This window comes from Quercus lobata, chromosome 10 (assembly GCF_001633185.2).
Source record: "Quercus lobata isolate SW786 chromosome 10, ValleyOak3.0 Primary Assembly, whole genome shotgun sequence".
Classification (NCBI taxonomy): domain Eukaryota; kingdom Viridiplantae; phylum Streptophyta; class Magnoliopsida; order Fagales; family Fagaceae; genus Quercus; species Quercus lobata.
In genome coordinates, this window is record NC_044913.1 from 44,129,823 (window position 1) to 44,153,289 (window position 23,467).

The 23,467-nt window shown below is 34.8% G+C and overlaps 1 protein-coding gene across 5 annotated transcripts; it reads right to left on the reverse strand.

Annotated features, from left to right (window-relative positions):
* Positions 1-786: 786 nt before the first annotated feature.
* Positions 787-22,755, reverse strand: LOC115963232 (ATP-dependent DNA helicase 2 subunit KU70). 5 transcript variants are annotated; one of them, XM_031082164.1, is made up of 19 exons: positions 22,514-22,755; positions 22,356-22,433; positions 22,158-22,274; positions 19,423-19,537; positions 18,603-18,708; positions 18,352-18,469; positions 18,168-18,251; positions 18,018-18,076; positions 16,794-16,927; positions 16,643-16,686; positions 15,662-15,738; positions 13,730-13,877; positions 11,920-11,981; positions 11,460-11,520; positions 5,874-5,966; positions 5,680-5,800; positions 2,216-2,318; positions 1,896-2,082; positions 787-1,196 (listed from the first exon to the last, which is right to left on the reverse strand). In XM_031082164.1, exons 1-19 carry the CDS (start codon positions 22,577-22,579, stop codon positions 1,083-1,085), a joined length of 1,887 nt encoding a protein of 628 aa, XP_030938024.1. In that variant the 5' UTR covers positions 22,580-22,755; the 3' UTR covers positions 787-1,082. The 5 variants fall into 5 exon arrangements, with proteins under 5 accessions (XP_030938024.1, XP_030938023.1, XP_030938026.1 ...); XM_031082163.1 differs by having other exon boundaries at positions 5,874-5,993; XM_031082165.1 differs by lacking the exons at positions 787-1,196; positions 1,896-2,082 and having other exon boundaries at positions 2,229-2,457; positions 5,874-5,993.
* Positions 22,756-23,467: the final 712 nt, after the last annotated feature.

Genomic DNA, 23,467 nt, shown 5'->3' on the forward strand with positions numbered 1-23,467 from the left:
AATTTTGTAAAGGTCAAAATTCATAAAAGCTCGAAATGATGCTTGTAAATTAGCCTTCAATAATTGTTAAGGGCATAAGGCAAGCAAGTGGCGTACAATTTAGTAAGATATGTGGACAACCTTTTTTTGTTTCTCGAAGTGATGGACGGACAGGCAGTAGTAGATATAAAGTAAAAGCCTTGACTTGACCCTGTCGATTCAAGACTAAAATGAGCATGAGAAATCGACAAATTCAGTTTAAAGTTAGTCTTTTCTGCTTAGTTGTTAGCTATCAAGTAACATGCAAACCTTTTCGCATAACGAAGCGCTTATTAGAGGGTTGTTTGTTGAATTGAACCTCCTTGTAGTCATCAATAATCACTCAACAAACACTTCGGTGAGAGACATTTTGAGTAGGATGTGTCCAAATAATGTTTTACCAGTAATTAGTAGACTTAGCCAAATCACCAATAACTTGGAATTACCTTGGCTTCTTTATCTTATTCTTCCATTAAAGAAATATTGCTTTTACCTGATTTTTCTATTCAATACATTTTTGATCTATCGCTAAACTTCAAGATCATTTTGTCTCTAAATAAGTTTAGAGAGAACTTTTTTCCTAACTTATTGAGGTGGCAAGATGTGATTGCCTCAAAAAATTGTAATTAATGGAAAATAAATGTATATATGACTTCGATAATAATCAAATATTACTTGTTTAATGACATCTATAAATATCAAAGGGGCATTGATCAATTGAAAATCCAAAGAAATTGCATATACCAGTAAAGTTCTATGAGAAGCGTATAAAAACTTTTTTTTCCAGAGGAATGAACTCAATTATAAAACAAATAAATACAGAAAAATACAAGCACAAACACAAGGCATCTGTTAAGTAACAAACAGAGCAGCTACACAAGCAATACTTACACAAAATGATAGGCTACAAAACAATTCAGTTACAGCTTCCTACTCTTGTCTGAACCCAAAATCTTCACAAGCTAAGTTATACCATCCTTATCAAAGTCCTATAATCACCCCCGTCTTTGCCAAAAAGCTTTAGTCTCTTTTGCAAAAGATACACTGAGTTAGCCTTAAGTTCCTTACTTTCCCATGTGAGTTAATATCCTGCTGATCAAAGCCTCTTTCTTTCCAGCAACAGGAAGGCTGTGTGCTGTCAAGTAGTATTTCAACTCCACCACCGTCAAATCCTTCAACTGCAGAACAAAGAATTTATTAATATCCAAAAACACCGAGTAAATCCTAAAACCAATCATCTACTGGCATTTAAATTCATTAGATTTTAAAGGTTTAATATTTCAGGTTTTTTTCTCTTTTGTTGTGGATAGTCAAATTCTAAAACCTGCCCCAAAACCTAGATGTCAAGATCCTTCATATTAGCTTTTCACATTTTCCACAGGTACCACTTAACCAAATTTAGCTGAAACTAAAAGTCAACCCAAACCTCCACCAACCATCCCCCCACCCCCAAAAAAAGAAAAACACCTTTTGGTATTTCTTATAATCCAGACTAATCATTGAAATATTAGAAGTAATAATAATTCATAGGCGTGCTAACATGTTTGAATTTTTTACCAAGCCCATATTTAGGTGGATAATTAAGAATGATGCTTAGGAAATTTTCTGTCAATTAGCCTTAACAAAAAAGAATCTAGAAAGCTTGACTTTTGACAAAATAAACTCTCAAAGGTGCCTAAACTCTTATATTCATCAACAGAATTTCTAAAATGAAAGCAGTTGTAATTTTGTGCAAATTCTTGTCAGGCGCAACATATTCTAATCTCAATTCTAACAACTTCGCATGCAAAAACATGATTAAAACAATGTGGATTTTTCTTTTCTAGATCAGAACAAACCACTAGGAATAAAGATAATAAATAGACTTCCAATTTCACCTTCCCATTGTCTGCAAGGTCATCCCAATCATAGTTTGCAGACTCCTTAACCGCATTATCAGCAATAGCTTTTCGTTTTTTGGAGGCCTCACTTGCTTTTCCATTTCCCACAAGTTCCTTTTCCTCATCATAGTTGTCGCCGTAGACAGAAAGCTTGAATTCTTCTACTGCACTAACTACCCCTGGTCTGCAGTCATGAATGCAAATATGGAAGCAAGAGTCATGGATTTTTCTTTGGTTTCATTTTTTTTTTTCTTTTATTTTGGCAGTGAAGCAAGATTATCATACAGAAAAACATGTTACATTAAAGTCATCCTTACTTAGCCATGCCTTCCTCATCAGGGAGGGTTTCATCTATTGTTTCTGGGATGTCGGGCTCCTCCAAAGCCAAGGCCTGCAATACTGCATAGTGCCTCTGCAAGGCTGCAAAAAAATTACTTTGTAACTTGAGGGAATCCCAGAAGAATTCTCAAGCTAGAGACAGGCATCAAATCCAGCTTCATGTTTCACTCTCTCAGAAGAAATGTACATCTTCGATGACAATTGATAAGGGCACCAAATCCTAACAAAGGTCTTGAAGAAAGTGATTGTATCCACACAGTAAAAAATAAAAGTAGTTGGGGGACACATACATAATTAGAGACACATTAAAGAAACAGCATTTCATGCATTAAACTATCAGAATTACCAGTAGTGTTATATCTTATTTTTGTTAATTTCACTTAACAGATGCACTGACACTTCTTATGGATTTGAACACTTGGAAAAATAAATAAATAACTTGAAGTTCAATGTGATCACAATCAAAACATTGAAGTCAGACTCAGTGAGACAAACTTTGACTAAACCTTTTCTGTTAAAACAAAGTTAACTTGCAAAATTACCAGCATAATTTTTTTTTTAATGCTTAATTACACGTGCCACATTGAACCTTGTGGGTTTTGAACCCAAACTACCCGCCACCCATTCTAAGTAAGTGCCATTTGAGCTATAGGTCATTGGCAAAACTAACCGCCACCCAGTCTAAAGAAGATCAGTGGCAGGCATGAGTCTGATGGTCTGTACTATATGGATTTTAATAAGTCTTCTCATTCAAAGGCTCTTCAGTCATTCGTCTCTCCATTTCAGCAGCATTGTTGCCTAGGTCATCCCTCTCTTAAGACCTTGAAGCTGTTAGTTCCAGCATGTCATCAAATTGAATCTTACAGTGTGAGGCATTTCAATTGAGTAAAAAACATATACTGCCCTATGTGTCTAGACGTGAGACTCAAGTTAGTAGCCCTTTTCAACTAGGTCATTCAGACATTTGGGTTCCAATAGAAGTCCCCTTTGGGATTTAGGTATTTTGTTGACTTCTCGAGTCACTTACCTTTACCTTATGAAGGAAATGTCAGAGTTGTATTCTATTTTCAAATCACTTTATATGGAAATAATGACTCAATTTGATGCTTCAATTCATGTTTTCAGTTTTGATAATGCTGGTGAATACTTTCATACTGTTCTGTCTCAATTTCTTGATGACCATGGCATTATTTTTCAGTCCTCTTGTCCTTTTACCCCACAGAACAATACTGTGGCAAAACGTATATTGCGACATTTGTTAGAAGTGGCTCAGGCACTCTTAATTCATATGAATGTTCATGAATCATATTGCATTGATGTTGTGCTAACCACTTGTTATCTTATCAATCACATGCCCTCTAGTGCCCTCTGTGGTCAAATCCCTTTTACTGCTTTGTCCCTTGATAAACCCTTATTCCAATTATCACCTAAGATTTTTGGGTGTGTTTACTTTGATCATAGCTTTAGGCCCTGGCAGTGCCAAACTCAATCCTCGCTCTCTTTAAGTGTATTTTTCTTGGGTATTCACGTACACAAAAATGGTACTAGTTATTCTCCTATATTTCGTCATCATTTTGTGAGTGCTGATGCCACCTTCCTTGAAACTAATCTTGGTTGGCCTTTGTTTCATTTTGTTAGTGTCACCTTCCTTGAAGCTAACTCATATCACTGGCTGCTAATCTTGGTTGTCCTTTGTTTCAGTTGGATGTCAAAAATGCCTTCTTACATGGTGATTTGCAAGAGGAATTGTACATGGAGAAAACATCAAGGTTTGTTGCTCAGGGGTCTTCTAAGATGTGTAAATTAAGTAAAGCTATCTAAGGCCTTAAATAGTCTCCTAGAGCTTGGTTTGGCAGATTTAGTGAAACATTAGTCCGGTTTGGGCTTTACCGCTGCCAGTCTAATCATTTCGTCCTCACTTCCACTTCTAAGTGGAAGATCTTATTAATAGTTTATATTGATGAAACCCCAAGGGGTTGTTAGCTTGGTGGTTCATAAGGCTTCATAACATCCATGAGGTCCTACCTGTGAAACCTCTATTTGGCATCTTGGGGAGACATCCAAGGGATTTCTCCATGTAACAGGTGTGTGTAGGAGGGGGAATTGCACACACCCAAGGAATAGTCAAGTACTCAGAGAGTCAGATACCCTTGTTTCTCAATTTTTTTAAAAAAATTAATATTGATGATATAATTATCACAGGTGATGATAAAAAGGAAATTGCAGAAATGATAGAATTCCTCCAAATTTCATTATAAACTAATGATCTAGGAAATTTATAGTATTTATTGGGGATTGAGGTAGCACAATCTAAAAAAGGTATTAATTTGTCTCTGAGGAAATGAGTATTGGATTTTTTGGAAGAAGCTAGATTGTTAGGCTTAAACCTGTAGAGACTCATATTGACCCCAATGTTAAACTGCATGCAGATCACAGGGAGAAGTTACAGAATCCTAAGAAATATCGACGTCCAGTTGGCAAGTTGAATTATCTCACAATTATTCATTCAGATATATCTTTTGCAGTGAGTGTGGTAAGTCAGTGTTTGTCTGCTCCTTGTCATCCACATTAGGTGGCTCTTTGGATTGTGAAGTATCTGAAAGCACACACCAATTGTGGACTTCTTTGCTGATTCAGATTGGGCATGATCCCCCTCAGATAGAAGATCAACTACTAGATATTGCACCTTAGTGGGAAACTTGATTACTTGCAAAAGTAAGAAGCAGTGTTATGTTCCACAGCAGTGCGGAGGTTCAGTATAGAGCCATGGCTCATGCATCTTATGTGCTTATGTGGATTAAACATCTAATTACAAAATTAAAGCTTAATGTGTAGCTACCTTTGACTATGTATTGTAACAATCAAGCAGTGATTCATATTGCTTTGAATCCTGTCTGTCACAAGCTTGTGAGAAAAGAATTATCAAAAGCCCAACATTGAAAAAATAAAAGATATTATGCTTCTACCTCTATATAAATCACTATCCATCTAGAATACATTTAGGCTAGGTTTTGTATAGGCCTAAAAATCTTTAGTCCAATGTTGTGATTGTTACTTGGCCCATTCACTCCCTCAGTAAAAGAAGTAATGCATGTAAGCTTGCTTTTCTTTCTTTTTGGTAAGCTAAAAAGTTTTTGGTAAGAAACAGGTCAAAACCGGTTTTGGCAGTTGAACCTCTAGTCCTTTGATTTTGATCAATTTTTATAGGATACTCTGTGGTGTGGACAGGATCAATCTCCTTGTTCATATTTGAACCAATCAGACCCGCAGGTCTAACACATTTATTAGAACAATGAGAATTTCCTTTCAAGTGATATTCAATTTAAATTAAGACCTGAAAGGTAGTTACATGACAACCAGCTATTAGGAAATAAAATAATAAACCTTGAATATTATTTTCTTTTTTAAAGTTACAGAACTGCAATGCTATTACGCAACATACCAGGGTTAGAAAATTGGCATACTGAAAAATCTTTCAAATCGATACGTTTCATTAAAGCAGTAGCCTTCTCAATTTGATCATCAGTTGCTTTTGGTGCAGCACCATTTGAATCTGAATAAAGCTGCAAGATGTCGCTGTATTTATTACTGATATGTTAATAGAAGTCAACTAACCAGCTCAATTATTTCTCTTACCTCTTCAACATGTCTGATGTCTTCAGAGTATGGAAGATATATCATGTGCATTCCTGGCGGCTCAACCTGACCACCATGGCTGATAATCTCTTTCTGAGAATTTTCAGGAAATTGGTAATGCTAACCAAAAAAGTAAAACTAACACAATGTCAAATTTAATAAAATAAACAAAATTAATATTACAATCCACTTGAAATTTGAAATCAGCTCACTTTATTTTGTAATTTGAACTAGTACTTAGAGAAAAAAGATGACTGAGAACCAGAAACTAGTTTCCTCCATTAAGAAAAGCAAACCCTTATTTTTTTTTTTCAAATAAGCAATGAATAATTGTATTGATCATTTACAAAGAGTACAAATCAAGATATAGTTTGCTGGCTCAATACTCAACCATCCCCCATAAAACATCTCGAACATATAAAGAATCCAAGAAGTCTACAATATTAGATGGTGTAACTCATTGCTTAACAACTGATTCGAGGGAGATCACATTGAGCAATGGAATAAAAATCTCACAACCGATAACTCCTCACCCTCAAAAGTTCTTTTGTTTCTCCTTCCAAAAGTCCACATGAGACATAATTGTACTAAATTCCAAACTCTCATATCTGAAAGAACTTTGTCTCTTTCTCCAATATTGAAGCTACCTCTGCACTGATTTAGGCATCATCCATCTAACATCAAATAGCACAAAGACAATACCTAAACTCCATAGCAATTGGACAATGAAATAACAAACTATCCATATTATCACTGCTTTAGTTACACATACAATAATAATCTACAATAACCATTCCTTGCTTAATTTGATTATCCATCGTGAGAATTTTCCCAAAGACACAATCCATACAAAGAATGTTAACTTTATTGGTACCTTTTCTTTCCATATAGCCTTCTAAGAAATGAATTAGTGATCTCTCTAAAGACCTTTGATGCAGGAAAAAACCAAAATAGATACAACAACAAAATTGAAGAACCAAAAAATAAAACTAACCTAGGAATCAGCACCTAGGCTTACTTAAAATAGGCACCAAGCAAGAAAGCAGAACCTAGGAATTAGAAACCTAGTGTTGGCTGGAATTAGCACCAGACCATTGAGAAAGTTTAAATGGAATTTTATTAATCATGCCAACTGTCTAACTGTCTGTTGGAGGTGATGAGTGTGGCAGCCTCCCACCATAAATTTTATTAATCAGCACTAGCATAGAAATATGATTTCAATATGTTGTATCCTCTCCAGATGTGGAGTTCCCTTTATTCAATGGATCATTTCCAGCCTGGAGTGAAGGTCATCTGTCTGGTCTATAGGGGATTTTGTTTATATGGTTATATTGAATTAGCCAAAACAGGAGTGTATAGCCTTTATTTGATGGGTCGGGGTACTACACTTCTTGACACGTCATGCTGGATTTGAAGTAATAGAAATTCAAGTTGAATTCAACTATTCTAGAGAAGAAGAATATCACATATGAAATAACAAATATAAGAAGATAGTAAATATGCCAGAAAGACAACCATGAGCAGGTGCAGGAGCAGTGAACACTTGGCGGGAGTTCCAATATAGGCATGTGCTAATTTTTTTAAAATTGGGCTACAAGACCATGGCTTGAGTTGCTGAGCTGCATGGCTTGGCTCTAACCAGCTAGTAATAAGGTTGACTGGAGGCCAAATCCACATGCTCAACAAGGAAATATCTCTTGTTTTTAATTTTAAATCTATTCTTGGTATAAGCTCACGACCTAACTGCAAACAAGACATTTGATACTCTTTAAAGACATCATCAACGACCACTCAAAGAGGCTTTTAACCCGATTGCTATGAGTGAGAGTGTCAAGGCAAGAAGCAACTATATGGCCCAGGCAGCGGTGACGGACTAATGGAAGAGGTGGCCTCCCAATGGTGGCGAGTGACAGCTTCAATTGTATTTTGGAAAAAATGTGTAAGGTTAATTCTACTAACTTTAACAACGATTTTATTATACACAAATAATAATATGCAAATTATGAATATACATACACAAGGGTTAAAAATTACAAATTCAAATTCTATCTAGACTCTATATTCCAACACTCCCCCTTAAGCTAAGGAATAGATATTGCACATGCCCAGCCTGCTTAGAATGGTATAAAAGCTATACTCGAGACTACCTTTAATTTAAATATTTGCTGGTTGCTTTTCTGTTTTCACAAATTAAGTATAGATTTTTTTTTAATAGGTTCTAATTTAGTATAGATAATGGCATCATCCAGCTTCTCCTTGAAGAAATGACCGTAAATCTCAACATGTTTAGTCCTATCATATTGTATAGTAGTGCAAGCAATATTAATAAGTTCCTTGTTGTCACAATATAGCATAGGTTCTTGTGTATTAAACCCCAACTCTTTCAACACCATCTTCACTCAAAGTTCACAAATATACCAAGAGCAATTGCATGAAATTCAACCTAGTGCTGCACTAGTCCTGCTATATCGGATTCTGAAATAGAGTCTACCTAAACCGCATCTATATAGGATTCCGCTAATAAGTGAGGATGCTTGGAGACAAGTAATCCTCAACTAAGACTTGACTTCATATATCAAAGGATACAGTAAACAAAATCCATATGGAAACTCAAGGTGCATGAATAAACTGGCTAACCACACTAACAAAATAAGCAAATCTGGACAAGTGTGAGAACAGACAAATCAATCTCCCGACTAGGAATTGGTATCTCCCTTTATTGGCTAATACACCCTTTGGATCTTCATCCAATTTATGATTTTGCTCTATCAAGGTATTTCTAACCTTGCAACCAAGCATTCTTGTTTCTTATAAAAGATCAAGTACATATTTCCACTAGGATATGAATATACCTTGTTTAGATTTTGCCATTTTCCTATAAAATATTTCAAATCTCCAAGGTCCTCAATTTCAAACTCCCTAGCCAAATTTCCTTTTAAATTATTTTACTTCCTCAAGATCATTCCCTATTACCACCATATCATCATCATAATCAATAAGAGCTACCTTAACTAGAGGTGAGTGTTTGATTAAGAAAAGTGTGATTACTCTGTGTTTGCATGTATCCATAGGCTCACATGATGCAACTAAACCGTTAAGCCATGTGAGATTATTTCAATCCATACAATGATCTCTTCAGCTGTATACCTTCTTGCAAGTTGAAATACTCTTGGAACTTGGAGGAACATCCATATAAACCTCCTTCTAAATCACCATGGAGGAAGGATTCTTTTACGTAAAGTTGATAAAGTGTGCAGTTCAAATTGGCAGCTTATGACATAAGGATATGTTTGGAATTCATCTCAGCCACAAGAGCAAATGTCTCTTGATAGTCAATCCCATAGGGCTGAGTGTACCTTTGCAACCAGTTTAGTCTTTTACCTCTTGATAGACCCAGCAGCCTTTTGCTTAATTGTATATACCCATTTGCAACCCATTGTCTTTATATCTTTAGGAAACTGAACCAATTCCCAAGTAATGTTTTTATGCATTACCGTCATTTCCTCAATCATAGCATCTTTCCACCTAGGTTCAGCAAGAGCATCATGTACACTATTAAGGAATATGAACTGAAGATAGTTGGGACACAAAGGAACAATAATGAGGTGAAAGACTTTGATACGAAGAGCAAGTGGTGGCAAGGTAACTCAATGGTTTAAAGCCATACATGCAAGGTATCCTCGTGTTACACTGCCTTTCAACTGTTTACAAGCCTCGTAACCAAGCCTTGTTGGTGGAGAAGCAACAAAATCGAAGTTTTTCCAGGCATGGAAAGCATGTTCAAAACTACTTCAAGGCTGATTCTTTGACTTCAACTGATGGTATAGGTGGCAATCTTGATGAGAAACAAGCAAGAACCACTAAGTTTCTTGTGCCTTCATCCAACAAGCCAAATCCCAAAAATGTGGTTGCTAAAAAACAGCCCTAATGGGTAAGCTTCAAGTGATGCAACTTGTAAGCGTGGAGAACCTGGTCACCTATCTTTGGGTAGTACAAAAAACAATGGGAAACTGCAATAAAGCATCTTGTTGGAGGAGATAGAGGAGACGAAAAAGGAAATTGAGTCACCTATTTATAATCAGCATCAAAAGTGAAGAAATTGGAGGATATTTTGAAGTTGAAGAGGGCTTAGCTAGCTTGGTGTGTGTTTGGGTACAGCTTATAAGCTAGCTTATTGCTTTTTAGCTTCTATGTACAGCTTTTTAAAACTTCACTTTTTCTTACTTTCTCACTTTTTCTAAGTACAAGTATATTTCAACACACTTTTAGTAAAAAACTAAATAAGTTGTTCCCAAATGGACACTTTGCACTTTTTTTTATAGGTAATGAAGAAGACTTAGCACTTATGATGAAGAAGACTCCCCTTGTACCAAATCTTCAAACCAAGTAAGATTGGCTGAGAACCAACATTTTCTATACTACTTGTAGCATTTAAGTAAGAATGTGCTATTTAATTTTAGAGGGGGAATCCTCTAACGTAAGGAATTTCAACATGGAAATTCCACATGCATGATGACACGGTCAAGTATTCCACGTGTGGGGAATTACTTCTTGTACTTTCTTTTAAACATGATTGTTTTAGACATGTTAACAGTTTTAGATATGTGGTTTATTGTTGTAGTAGTTAGTGCCAACTATAGTTTGTTAGTTAGATAGGGATGAGGTCCACATGAGGTCAGCATAACCATATCCTTGGTGTATAAATAGTGAAGGTTCACCAATGTAATCTCACTTTATGATTGTATGAGAATTTCCTTTGTGATCAGAAATGGCATCTGAGATCTCTCTCTCTCTCTCTCTCATTCTGTCACCACTCTCTCTCTCTCTCTCTCTCTCTCACAACTCAATTTTCTCTCTTTTTTTGAAGCATCAAACTTTTCTTTTGCATCAGTCATAAAGTTGAAATCGGCATTTTTAAGATCATTGTTTGAGTTATCCCACACCATTGGCATAAAAGACATGCATTCAGCTGTAAATTTTATAGATTTTCTCTCTCAGGAGTATCCCTTCCATTCAATAAAATCTCATCACTTATCAAAAGCTGGTTGTTTGGTTGCAACTGTGCTTAGTCACAAGGGCTAATGCTTTTCTAATGGATGATAATGACTGCTGTCAGTTGCCTGATGATGTTTTATTTGGCTTGCAATATCAAAGTTTAGAACCATTAAAAATGAGGATAATGTACCAAGTCGATTATTACTGAGCAATAGAAAAGAATGCTTATATCAAGAAGATAATGCGTAACAAAAGAATATTTCAACTCAAATAATTCTGACCAAAATTTTGAAGTGAAAGAGAAAAACCAGGAAGGAAGAATGCAATTGAGACGGTTTTGCAGCTGTGACCATTGTTAATAAATGATGCTGATTACTAAATATTCCAATGCCATATTGATTTAGAGGATTCAAAGACACTGACGTAGTGTAGAAAATTAAATATAATTGAGCAATTACAGGTCATATAGAGCAAAAACGGGTACCAGTTAACAATGAAAGTAACTGCAAAGTATGATGTACAGGTCGAATGTACTGATTTTAGAAAAATATACATCAATATAAAACTCCTCTGAAAGTATTTACAACTTACTTGAGCAATAAGGGCAACCAGCTGAGGATGAGAAGAACTGCCATAAAATGCAACTGCAAATCTGGAAACAATAAAAACATCAAAAGTTGTAGTGCACAATAACTTGTGACGGATTCCAACTTCAATACCATCCAACACCAATCTTTTAAGTAGTTAATCAACAAGCTGTAATACAACTCAAGTTAAATAAACAGCTAGGCAATCAAGAATGCATCAAGTTTGCATGGTTGCATGCGGCATGCTAATAAATTGTTATTAAAAGAAAAAAATAAGGAAAATGCATCATCCAGTTGTAAAATGTCAACCACACTGAGAACAAAATTTCATGACTAACATATGTAAAAGATGTCAACAACAATATATCAAGAACCACAACAAATCTATATAATAGATATTAGTGGTCAAAGTTAGAAAAATTATACTGCCGTAGTATAAAACATTGTATGTTATAAGTACTAACCGCTCGAGCCGTAACATCGATCTGTGCAGGGCAATGAAAATGCAAGTACTACCGAACACTTCCTGTAACAAAAAAAAAAAAAAAAAAACCAACAACAGAGCCATCCATCATAAACAACAACAAAAAATTGTCCAAGAACCAGAGTAAGAAAAGCTCACAGCACTGTTGGTTGCAGAAGGTTCACATGGAAAGCACATTATGCAAATTTCAAAATACATAAACATCATTATATAACAGCATACATATACATTGTGTTAGTGTTGCTTTTATATCACTAATCACAGCACAAAGTATCACATCTATGCTAAGTAAAGAATCGATAAAATTATAAATGTTTTCCGACCAGCAAGGACAAGAAGAAGAAGGGAACTGGGAACATCATTATCAAGAAAATGAATGAGTACATATCCAGTAGTTATATGTTAATTGGTTGCCCAAGTTTCAAGACTTGCAATTAACCCCCAATAACATATGAATCGCTGTCAATTTGGCCCTTTTGATAGGATGCATGTTGACAATTAACTTCCCCAAATGACCATGTTGTATTGGTAATTTTTCCCTCTTTTAATATATTAGCCTTTTAATATAGTTTGCCAAAATTTCCACCCCATTTTTCCCTTCAAACCATCTCCTGTCCATTCTCTCTCTCTCTCTCTCTCTCTCTCTCTCTCTCTCTTCCTTTGCGCCCATTCCCCACAACCACCACTATTAGCCTATACTGTAATCATCACATCTGAGCTCAGAAGATCCCCTTCAGTTTCAGTCACCACTGTTTTGTCTCTGATTGTTGTCAGTACCATCACCAACCATTCACTAGATTTCCTCTATGTCGAAGACAAGATATGTCAATTTTTCCCCTTTTCTTTGATTTTCTGCTATTTTCCTTCCATCTCTAGGTTTGAAACACAGGCCAGCGACGAGGTTGGATGCTGGTGATGGTATATTTTAGGTGTAGGGAAAATGTAGACAGCATTTCACAATGGTTGGTGTTCCGATTCATGGGTTTCTAGAAAATGAATTTTGTGGGGTTTTGGGTTTGTCTTGGGACTAGAGGGATGGTAGTAATGGCATTTTTCATGTGGGGAGAGAGAGAGAGAGAGAGAGAGAGAGAGAGATCTTTTGAGACTAAAAAGGGCTATACACAACCCACATTTTTTAAGAGAGATTTCAGATTAAGAGTAGGGATGATGGGTTGTCAAAGAGGGAGGTGGGGAGAGAGAGAGAGAGATCTTTTGAGATTAAAAAGGGCTATACACAACCCACATTTTTTAAGAGAGATTTCAGATTAAGAGTAGGGATGATGGGTTGTCAAAGAGGGAGGTATTGGTGCTGACTAGGTAACAGGCAGGGTAGAGAGAGAAAGAGAGTAATTTTGGATTATTCTGTATTTATTTTCTTTTTTAATCTTTTTCTAATTTTTTGAAGAAAAAAAATTAGCATAATTTTGGGGCACCTAACATTCAACAGTTAACAAATCCTAATGGAAAGGCCACACTGATAGAAATTTGAGATTCAAAAGACCAATTACAAGTTATGAAAAGGAACCAAACTGACAGCAACACTAAAGTTAGGAGTATGTATCTGAACAAAAAAATTATTTTCATAATAGACTATTTTATAAATGTGTGTTCTATCTGTTGAACCATGACCTGAGCACCTCACAAGCCACATCATCAAATAAGCAACTAATAGAATTGTGATATGCGTTTGACAACAAATAATCAACCAATAAACTAAAAAGAAACAAGCAGCACAAGCAAGAAAAAAAACATATATTTCAGTACCATAACAGGATCAGAACAAAAGCAACCTCATCACTGGGAAAAATAAATGTCGATGGCCTCAAGTTATGATAATCTTTCAAGCAACTTAATGGCTTGAATCCTAGAAGACGAAGCTGTCCAGTAGAAATTCTTTTTATCTCTGATAGCTCCTCCACTGAAATTTTAATATTCTCACTAGAGAGAGTGGAAAAGTTAGACCAAAATTTGAAGAAGAAAACTAACATGACAGCATTTACAAGAGAAAGAGAGAGAACATGTAATGTATCTATTTGCATAAAAAATTAAGTGATGCCATGAGAGCTACCAACAGAACCAGCGGGATTACAGAATGCTACTAGAAGCATTAAAAGTTAAAACACATTGCATAACTAATTAGCCTTTTACTCAATATCATATTTATATCAGGTTTAAATGTGGTTATCCTAATCTGGGAAGCAAAAAGAAATATATATTATAATTTAGTTTCATTTAATTTTGGGAGTCAATTGTGTTTTTACTGGTCACCTGTATTATATCTCAAGTCTATGTAGTTAGTTAGGTATATTAGTAATTTTATATAACTCCTAGAGTCAAGAGCCTTTTTTATGGAAGAGGTTTAGCTCCAAACAGGTTTGGAACCTTCGGCTCTAACCACCAATCAAAAGATGACATGTTTCTCATCATGTGCAATGCACATGACTCACTTAGTTGGTTGGGTTAAGTGAGTCGTGTGCATTGCACATGACAACCACTAATGTTAGTTCCTATTGGTAGTTGGAGCTCAAGGCTCCAAACTTTGTCCCTTTTTTATTCATAAGTTACATGCATACCTAGCAGGTCTTGCCCCCACAACCTAACCCTCCACCTAGAAATTTTAAGGAGAAAAGGTGTCAGTTGAGCTAGAGCCAAGGGTATTTTTGTAATTCAATAAATGGGATTTCCCAAGTCATTTAAAATTAGGTTTCCTCAATTAGAATTAGAATTAGGGTTTTCGTAGTCAGATAGGATTAGGGTTTACTCCTAGTAGTCTATATATGCACAATATTATAATTCTTTACAATTTGATTAATGATAAAATTTCACGTGGAATTATTCAAATGGTCTGGTAATGACTCTAGCCAACCCTAGATGCAAACTCCTAGATGCAAATGAGTCACTATATTAGCAAATTAGTGAGCATGTTAATCTCAAATTAGAGTGTTGATTGCAAAATATTTTGTAGTTTAGGTGCATATTGCAAACAATCCCATAGTTTAGACTGATAAGTAGACCATATTTAAATGCTATGATAGGTTTAGGATAACTTTAGGGGCTGTTGATTTCTTTGGAGTATAGAAATTTAAAGGCGTTTTAGTATGGTTCCCAAGCAAACCCTGATGGAGAAGGGTCTTCTCTCCCAGTCTTGGTCTTCTATTCTCTCCAGCTGAGTCAAATCTCCTCCATTACAGTCAATAATTCAAAATCCCCTATGTAACATGTATATTGCCATCGCAAATTCATAGGCAGTTTTTCTCATCAATCCAAGGGCTTTTAAGCAATCTAGTTTGAGTTATAATAAAGCCCTGCTATGACCCTAACTCAATGAGGCTTTAAATTTTTTTTTTTTCTTTCTTTTTTTTGGGGATAAGTGACAAAGTTATATTAATGACAGAAAAAGGATCCCAAGTACATGGGGTATACTATAAGAACAGAAAAAGGATCCCAAGTACACGGGGTATACTATAAGAACAGTATAGTCAATCACGCAAATTACAATGCTCAAACAAATCTAACATAGAGAAATTAGAAATTGCAACGCTACTACGTATATTTCAAATTAGAAACCTAACACAATCTGATTTATTACTTTTAATCTGCAAACTGACAACACTACTATTTATCCAGGAAATCACACCCCAATAAATAACATCACAAACTACAGATCTATAACACTGCAGTTCTATTATGCTATTATAATGGAAAAAGCAAAATCCACTTACTTTTTGTAAGGTTGGTAGCGTTTAAGAGGTTCTTGCACCAATGCACCAGTATCCGAACAGATGAAAGATCTTTCAGCCTATGCAAGATCAACACATAGAACTAATTAAAATCTGGGTTACAGCATTACTACAAACATGAAAAACATTAAATGACAGGCAAAAAGTATGAAACACCATATCAAAATCATTTTAATAAGCAAAACCCACCAACCCTTTTAAAAAAATTAAAAGAAAAAAATAAACAGTATCCTTTCTGGGCATTTGAGAATTTCCAACATTCTAGAGATGTTTTCATAGAATCACTCACCAACACCCATTTGTGTAGTCTAATCACAAAATCCACATCAGTTGGTCTTAATCATCAACTTTCTAGAATCACTCAATTCAAGACTCTTTTCAACAACTAAAAAAAGATTAAATGAGAAAAAATACTTGTTGGTCTTAATCATCAACTTTCTAGAATCACTCAATTCAAGACTCTTTTTTCTATAACTAACAAAAGATTAAATGAGAAAAAATACTCAAGTTCTAATTGGGCATACACAAGAATCTCTTAAGGAATTAAAATCTAAAATCTATGATCTACCAAATCAACTAAAGGAAAAGAAGCTCCACCAATGACAGTTGAACTGAATACATAGATCACATGAGATCCAAATTCCAGTTTAACCTCAAAAATAGACTTCTCAACACCCTCACAAATACTTTTTTCCCCCTCTATACAGATCAGCCACATAGGGAAAATAAGGACTGCACCCCAAAAGAAGCAATATTATGACCAAACAAACTTTTCCAAATAAGATAGATATCAATCACCTTCTTTGGTATCACCCATTAAAGAGGCATGCAGATGTACCTTTTTGTGTGCATGTGTGTGATGTGCAAGCAATGGTCATTTATTTGGGCCTCATCAAAACTACAATGTAGCTAGATTTATGTGTGTATATGCCATCAAAAGAAAATTTAATAGGGTGGTATCACCTTCAAGGGACAATTGCTAACAGAATCAAGCCAGGTAATTGCTCCTGCAAAACCAAGGGTAGCACAGTTATTAACTGTGTATACAAGGTGATATGCAGAAACTCACTTCTTGTTTAATAACTAAAATTTATCACAAAATGGTGACACATACCTGGAATAGTGGGACGTATCAAAGCATATGTATTCAGTTCAATTGATAATCCATTAGCAATTGAAAATGCAATTTTTCTAACTATGCGCTTCGTGAACATACGCTTTCTCAGCTGATCCTTCATATCTACCAACCTGAAATTGGAATATAGATATTTTATGGGAATATACTTTTTTTTTTATAGTTAGAATAATGGGGGAGGGGGGATCCAAACCTTGGTTCTCCTAATAAAGGAGAGGAGGGAGTGCCACTAAGCTACAAGACTCTTGGCATAAAGTGGGAAAATACTTAAGACTAGGAAAAGGAACTTGACAATATAAATTCCAGCATCAATATTGAATACTCTAAAATCTTCAACCCAATATAAAAAAACCTGACCTGGAGATTATATCATTGTAGCATGCTGTGTACATTTCATGGGAAGGAATAAATTTGAATAACAAAAAATCACATTTCTATTACTGTTTCAAATATAACCGTGATTAATACTTATCAGAAGTTGATGATTATTTATGCATCACAAGGTGCAGAAAACAGTAGAAGCATTGATATGTTTCAGCCTTTCAGGCATACCTTTGATTTTTTTTTTTTGATCTTTTACATTGAAATTATGTTGCTAAGTGTTGCATAAGGACTAAGGAGTTCAGTATGATGGTTCTTCAATAGGTACATTGCACCATTGTCAAAAACATTACAATCTTTTGCATTCAAAGTACATTGCACTATTTTCAAAAATATTGATGTTCATTATTATTTCTTTATCAACATATATGCTCAATGTTCATCTAAACTTTTCTATAGCTTTCTTTGAGTCAAACCATTTTCTGCTTAAAACCTTGACGTTCCTACAGCTCTTGAGATATCATCAACTTCACATAACAATAACTCTTTTCAAATTTAAAGCCAAACAGACTTCAGAAATCAAAACTTTAAGAAATTTAAGCAATGTCAGATTCATAATGCACCAATCAGTTCCCCCACTTCAAATATGATACGTGGTAGTCCTGAAAACTGCACATAAGGAAGAGTGGTGATAGTTACACACTGTGTGTATGAGACACAGATGAAATCATGTTTTGAAAACACAATTTCAGTTAAAATTGTGAAATCATGTTGTCAAAACACGATTTCAAAAGCTTTGTACAGTAGTGTGTAACTAGTGGTATGCAACAATAATTAGCACATAAGGAATACCATTAAGAAAAACTAGATAGGAAGGCATACTTCTCTCCCACTAAGGGTAAAAACTGAGCAAGGTCATCCCCTTCTAATCCAATCAAATCCTGTAACAAATAAAGTTTGAAGTAGTAAGCAATGTAACTAATCTAATCAGACAAGAAAGTCACTCAATAAATCAAAATAAGCTGTCCATACAGCAAAGAAAAGTGAAACATTGAACTCCTCATCAGGCTGACTCAAGGGAAGAAGTTCAATTGAGATGCCTAGATCTTGGGCATCCTGTGGGGAGAGAGAGAAGAGGAAAGTATCAGTGACTTTCAAAAGATTAAAATCCCTTCAAAGAAAACCGTTAAACTATGAAGCGCGTGCAAATAAGTACTTTAGCTCTCTGCAATGTGGTTCTTGTCATATCTATTTTTGTCGCTCCCTTGATATTCCCAAAAGGATCATCTTCATTTGTAAAAAGAAGTATCCGTTTATCAGCTGTCTTTGCAGATCTGAGATAGGTTATCTAACAAGTATTATCAAAACTCACGGAGGGGGAGTCATAGGACAAAATTAATTTTTTTACTTGGCAAGCTACAAGAAAGTTCAACAGAAAACTGAACAGCAGTAACAAAGTAGAATTACCCTTTACGCAGAAGTGCTTGTGCTACCCAAAGAGCATTGTAAAGAGAATTTTCTCGAGTCCCAGAGATAATACCATTCTGACTCCCAATTTCTTTCATAAACCTTTCTGCATGAAAAACATTCCAAGAACCAGGCTTGCCCTCAGTAGATCAAAGAGGCACGCAGTCAATAGAACACCACTCATTGAAATGCAAGCAGCACTAAACTTTATCCTCAAAGCTAAGATTATATCTATAAAACAAGAATATTAACGGTAGAAAAGCAATTTGCATTAATAATAAGTTGTTTCTCCAGGAACTAAAACAAATATTTAAGCATTTTTTATCAGTATTTCACATATTTTCCATCAACATCCACGGATGGTTTATATTTATAATATTATACTGAACAACTATGTCAAAAAAAAAAAAAGCAGCAATTACCAGGAACAAGCTGGCAACAAAATCTAAAAGTGATTAAAAAGCTTTGACACCCTCAAGGCCTCAAGCTCTTTCTTCGTGGAAATTCTTTATAATCTCTTAAAAGTTTTATTTATTTAATCAGTGTGTTACAAAAGCACCCAAGATCACTTTTGTAAGAGAAATGAGATTGAAAAGGGAATAAGAAGGCAACTGGAACAGGCTCTTTATTTTTCATTGGTAGGAAACACAAGCACGTAGTAAATGGGCTCATTAATATCCAAATAGCATAAAAATAGGCTCATTATATCCAAATTGTATATGAATGTAAAAATAGTATATCCAACAAAGAGAAGCCACGAATAAAATATGACATTCACCATTATCAGCATGAAACACAAATTATTCAGCCAAGAACTTACCCTCTATGCAATCAAATTCTTTTATAAGCCTTGCTGTTGGCCTGTCTAGATACTCCCTCTCAGCAACATTAAATATAAAAACTCCATTTAACTCCTGCAAATTTCTCTTTTCCCTCTGCAAAAAATTCAGAAAATAGGATCCCAACAGAGAATAAATCATATTGTTTAAAAAATAAAAGCCTTAATTCTAAACAAGCCAAGTGCAGATCCAAAGCAAACGAAAACTATGATGCAGGAGTTTATTGCAATACATGGAAGATGTTGACATGGTATGGTGACGTGGCACAAGGGAGAGACAAAGCACAAGGCCAGCAAAGCCTAAGGGCTGTATTTCACATATCCCACATGGCTATTGTAGCTAAATCCACATCAGCATTGTAATATTTGAAAATTGGAGGCAAAATTAGTTAGAGGCACATGTACATGCTAGATTTTAGGAAATTGTAAGAAGTAGAAGCCATGTGCTATATTAAATATAGCATGTGATTAATATGTTACAATTGTATTCTAGCATGTGATAAATGTGAGTTATTCATGGATGATGTCATAGCCAATAACTAACTCCTAGGCTATAAATATCCATGTATAAGCATTGTAAAGGAGGTCTTTTAGTTTGTGAACAAAATGAGCCTTTGAGAGCTCTTCCCTAAAAACTTAGGTTATGTTTGGTAACCGATTTTGTTTTCTATTTTTAAAAACTTGTTTTGGGGAATATAAACAAAAAACAATTTTTTGGTATTTTTGAAATCAAAAACATATATGTTTGGTTAGTTGATATTAAAAAATAGTTTTTTGAAGAAAAAAAATAGAAAATACTAAAATATGTTGTCACTAAGATTTGAACTCGAATGCTAACTAATTAAATGAGATAAATTCATTAAATTAAATGCGTGTTTTCACTAACTTTTGAAAATTAGAAACTGAAAACAGTTTTTGGCATGTTTTCAGTTTCCTTTACAAATTCAGTTTTGAGAACAGTTTTTGTTTTCTGTCCATTTTGAATTGCCAAACAAGTTTTTTAGTTTCAGAAATAGAAAATTATTTTTGGAAATAGAAAATAAGGGGAAAAAACAGTTACTAAACATACCCTTAGTGTTCTTTGCAGAAGTGCCTAACCAACTATCAATTTGTTCTAAGCAACTCTCATTTCCAAATTCAATCTAGCCTAAACAGCAACCCATTCACATTCCCTGCATCAAATCAGGCCTTCTATGAAGCTGTTAAATATACTATCAACACACAAGTCTCCATCTAAGAGTATACTCATTTCTGAAAAAGTCATAGGGTTCAGAGTGTGTAACTATTTATATTAGTATTTAGGACCCAAGTACTAACTTTATAACTTTAAAGCTATGATTTGTCTAGAACATATAAATATGATTAAAATTAAAACTCATTTATAAGTATAAGGCTTGTCAAGATACTCTCACTCTGCAACATTATATACAAATACACCATTCCAGTCCAGCAAATTCTTCTTTTCCCAATGCAAATGATTCATAACAAAAATATAGCCTTGACCTAACAAGCCTAGTGTAAACCCGAAGTCAAACTCATCAGAAGTGCCCCTAAGAATGGAGTAATTGAGAACAAACATGATCAACACATGTCTCCATGTGGGAATGATATTTTTCACTTGCAAGTGATTATGGAGATTATAAAAAAAAATACAGAATGGCAGACGCTACGATACAAAGTCCGGAGCAAGAGTGAAAAAACCATATTTTTTTATAGTGCCAAATGCCCACATCTTTTTCTTTCTTTTTTTCTTCTTTTCTCATTTGTCCAGTTATAGTGCCACACTCATGCTATTGACATCTTAGAATTTTCAAAGAGGAAAATCATCTCTCTACTCTTAAATGAATGACCAACTTGCCTCCATTGAGGGAAATATAGATTAAATACCAAAAGATCCAAGAATTACAGTCCAGTTTCAATGTGAAGCCTTCTTGGCACCTTTCATAGGTCCCTTTAGATATTATTGAGTCTTAGCATTAAGTTTATTTAGGTTAGAAATTTGTTGGTTCAGTTTTAATAAAGTTTTACTAAAATAAGGTAGTCTGATACAAGACCCACGAGTCTATTCGATTTTCTAAGTCCTTTTTCTGTTTGCGTTAATAGTTACTAAAATGAGTCCTAGAGTTTATTAAGTTTTTAAGGCATGATTTCCTTCTCCTTCCTAAGTGTGATTGTTTGGGAAGCATAGTCAAGATTGCTTAGGGTCTATCTTTCTTAGTTTATTGTTATATTCTCTATTTTATCACCTAACAGCCATCAAACTCATTTATGATTAAATATTTTTATTACCTAAACCCTTAAACATCAAACCCTATTTGAAGAGAGAACCCTTCAAGATCTCATCAAGAACCCTAATTTAGTGCTGAATAAGGAAGCATGGACACAAATACAGGTATGGGTATGGACACTGGTACAACGTGGTGACACGAGCAATTTTTGAAAAATTATAACATAAAACAAACAGTACAACACTGATATGGCACAAATACGACACGGGTACGGCACCCTAAATAAATGACCGTGCTTCCTTTTATTCCTAAAGATCATACATCAAATTTGGTATTAGAGCCCACTAAAGCTTCTATCCTACATCATCCATGCTATTGAAAACATAAAGATTGCAATAGAACAGCAAATCATGGCCAAGAAATTCATATTTGAAAGAAGAAAAAAAAATCTAGCATATGTTTTAGTTGAACAGAACCATTTAATCTTACGGTGTTAAAGAAGCAAATAGCAACTTCATCATACGATCTATTAATGATCTGGGTCTTCAGCGACTGCGAGATACAACTAACAGCAATCTGAAAATGAGTTTCATCCTTTTGATCTCCCTGCCACCCAACAATTCCCAAAATCAACAATGAGAAACACAGAATCATCAAACTGATGGGGAGGCATGTTAGGAAACTCACGGAAGGGCAAGAAGTGGAGAACATTTTGGGGGAAGCATCGACAAGGTAAACCAGAAGCGTTTTGGTGGCCTCCTTTTCCTGATCCAAAAAATAGTATTTATATCAAAACTCAAAACCCAACTCTCACAGTAAAAAATGAAGAGGGAAAATGTAAATACCCGATAGAATTCATTATCGGCGTCTTCTTCGTCGTCTCTGAACACATCATCTGGGTCCAATTCCATTCTCAGAAAAACAACAAAATTAAACTAACCAAAATAAAAATTGGTAGAGAGAGAGAGAGCGAGCGAACGAGAGAGATGGGTTTTGGTATATATGGGGGAATTTGTTTCAGCGTACTCGAGAAGACTCCTCAATCTCCCCCGCCTTATTTAAAAAAAGAGGCTTTTTGAATTTGTGTTTCTAGAAAGCCATTTCCGTATGTTCAGTATTTTGTTTACCATTTCCTTTTTCTTTTTTCTTTTTTCTTTTTTCTTTTTTCTTTTTCCAAGTAAGAGCATTTTCGTGCAAAAATTTCTGTCAATTTTTTAGCATAATAAGGTCTATTTGGATAGAACATATTTGATTGAAACTGAAAACTGAAAACACTGTAATAAAATAATTTTTAAATGTGTAAATAGTACCGTGAGACACATTTTTAATGGAAAAAATTGTTAAAAAATGAGATTTATGAGCCCCATAATTGAAAAGTTGTGTAAAAGGTACTGAAAAATTAATTAAAATAATTTTTAAACACAGAAAAAGTTGATTAAAGTGCTGACAAGTTGCTGAGGTGTGCGATAAGTTTGGTACCAAAGTCAACAATCACGGCACAGCTGAGAAAGAAAAAAAAATGGCTAAAACGCGCAACAGTGTAAACGCAAACGTGAATAATTTGTATCCAAACCAACACATAGCCTGCGTTTGGATCGCACTGAAATTATTTCAGTGTCGTTTGGCGTTTTTTGTGGATCATATAGTATTATTTACACATTTAAAAATTATTTTGCTACAGTATTTTCAGTTTTCAGCAATAAAGGTCTGTTTGGATACCGCTTATTACTGAAAATTGAAAATACTATAACAAAATAATTTTTAAATGTGTGAATAATACTGTGGGACCTAGTTTTAAA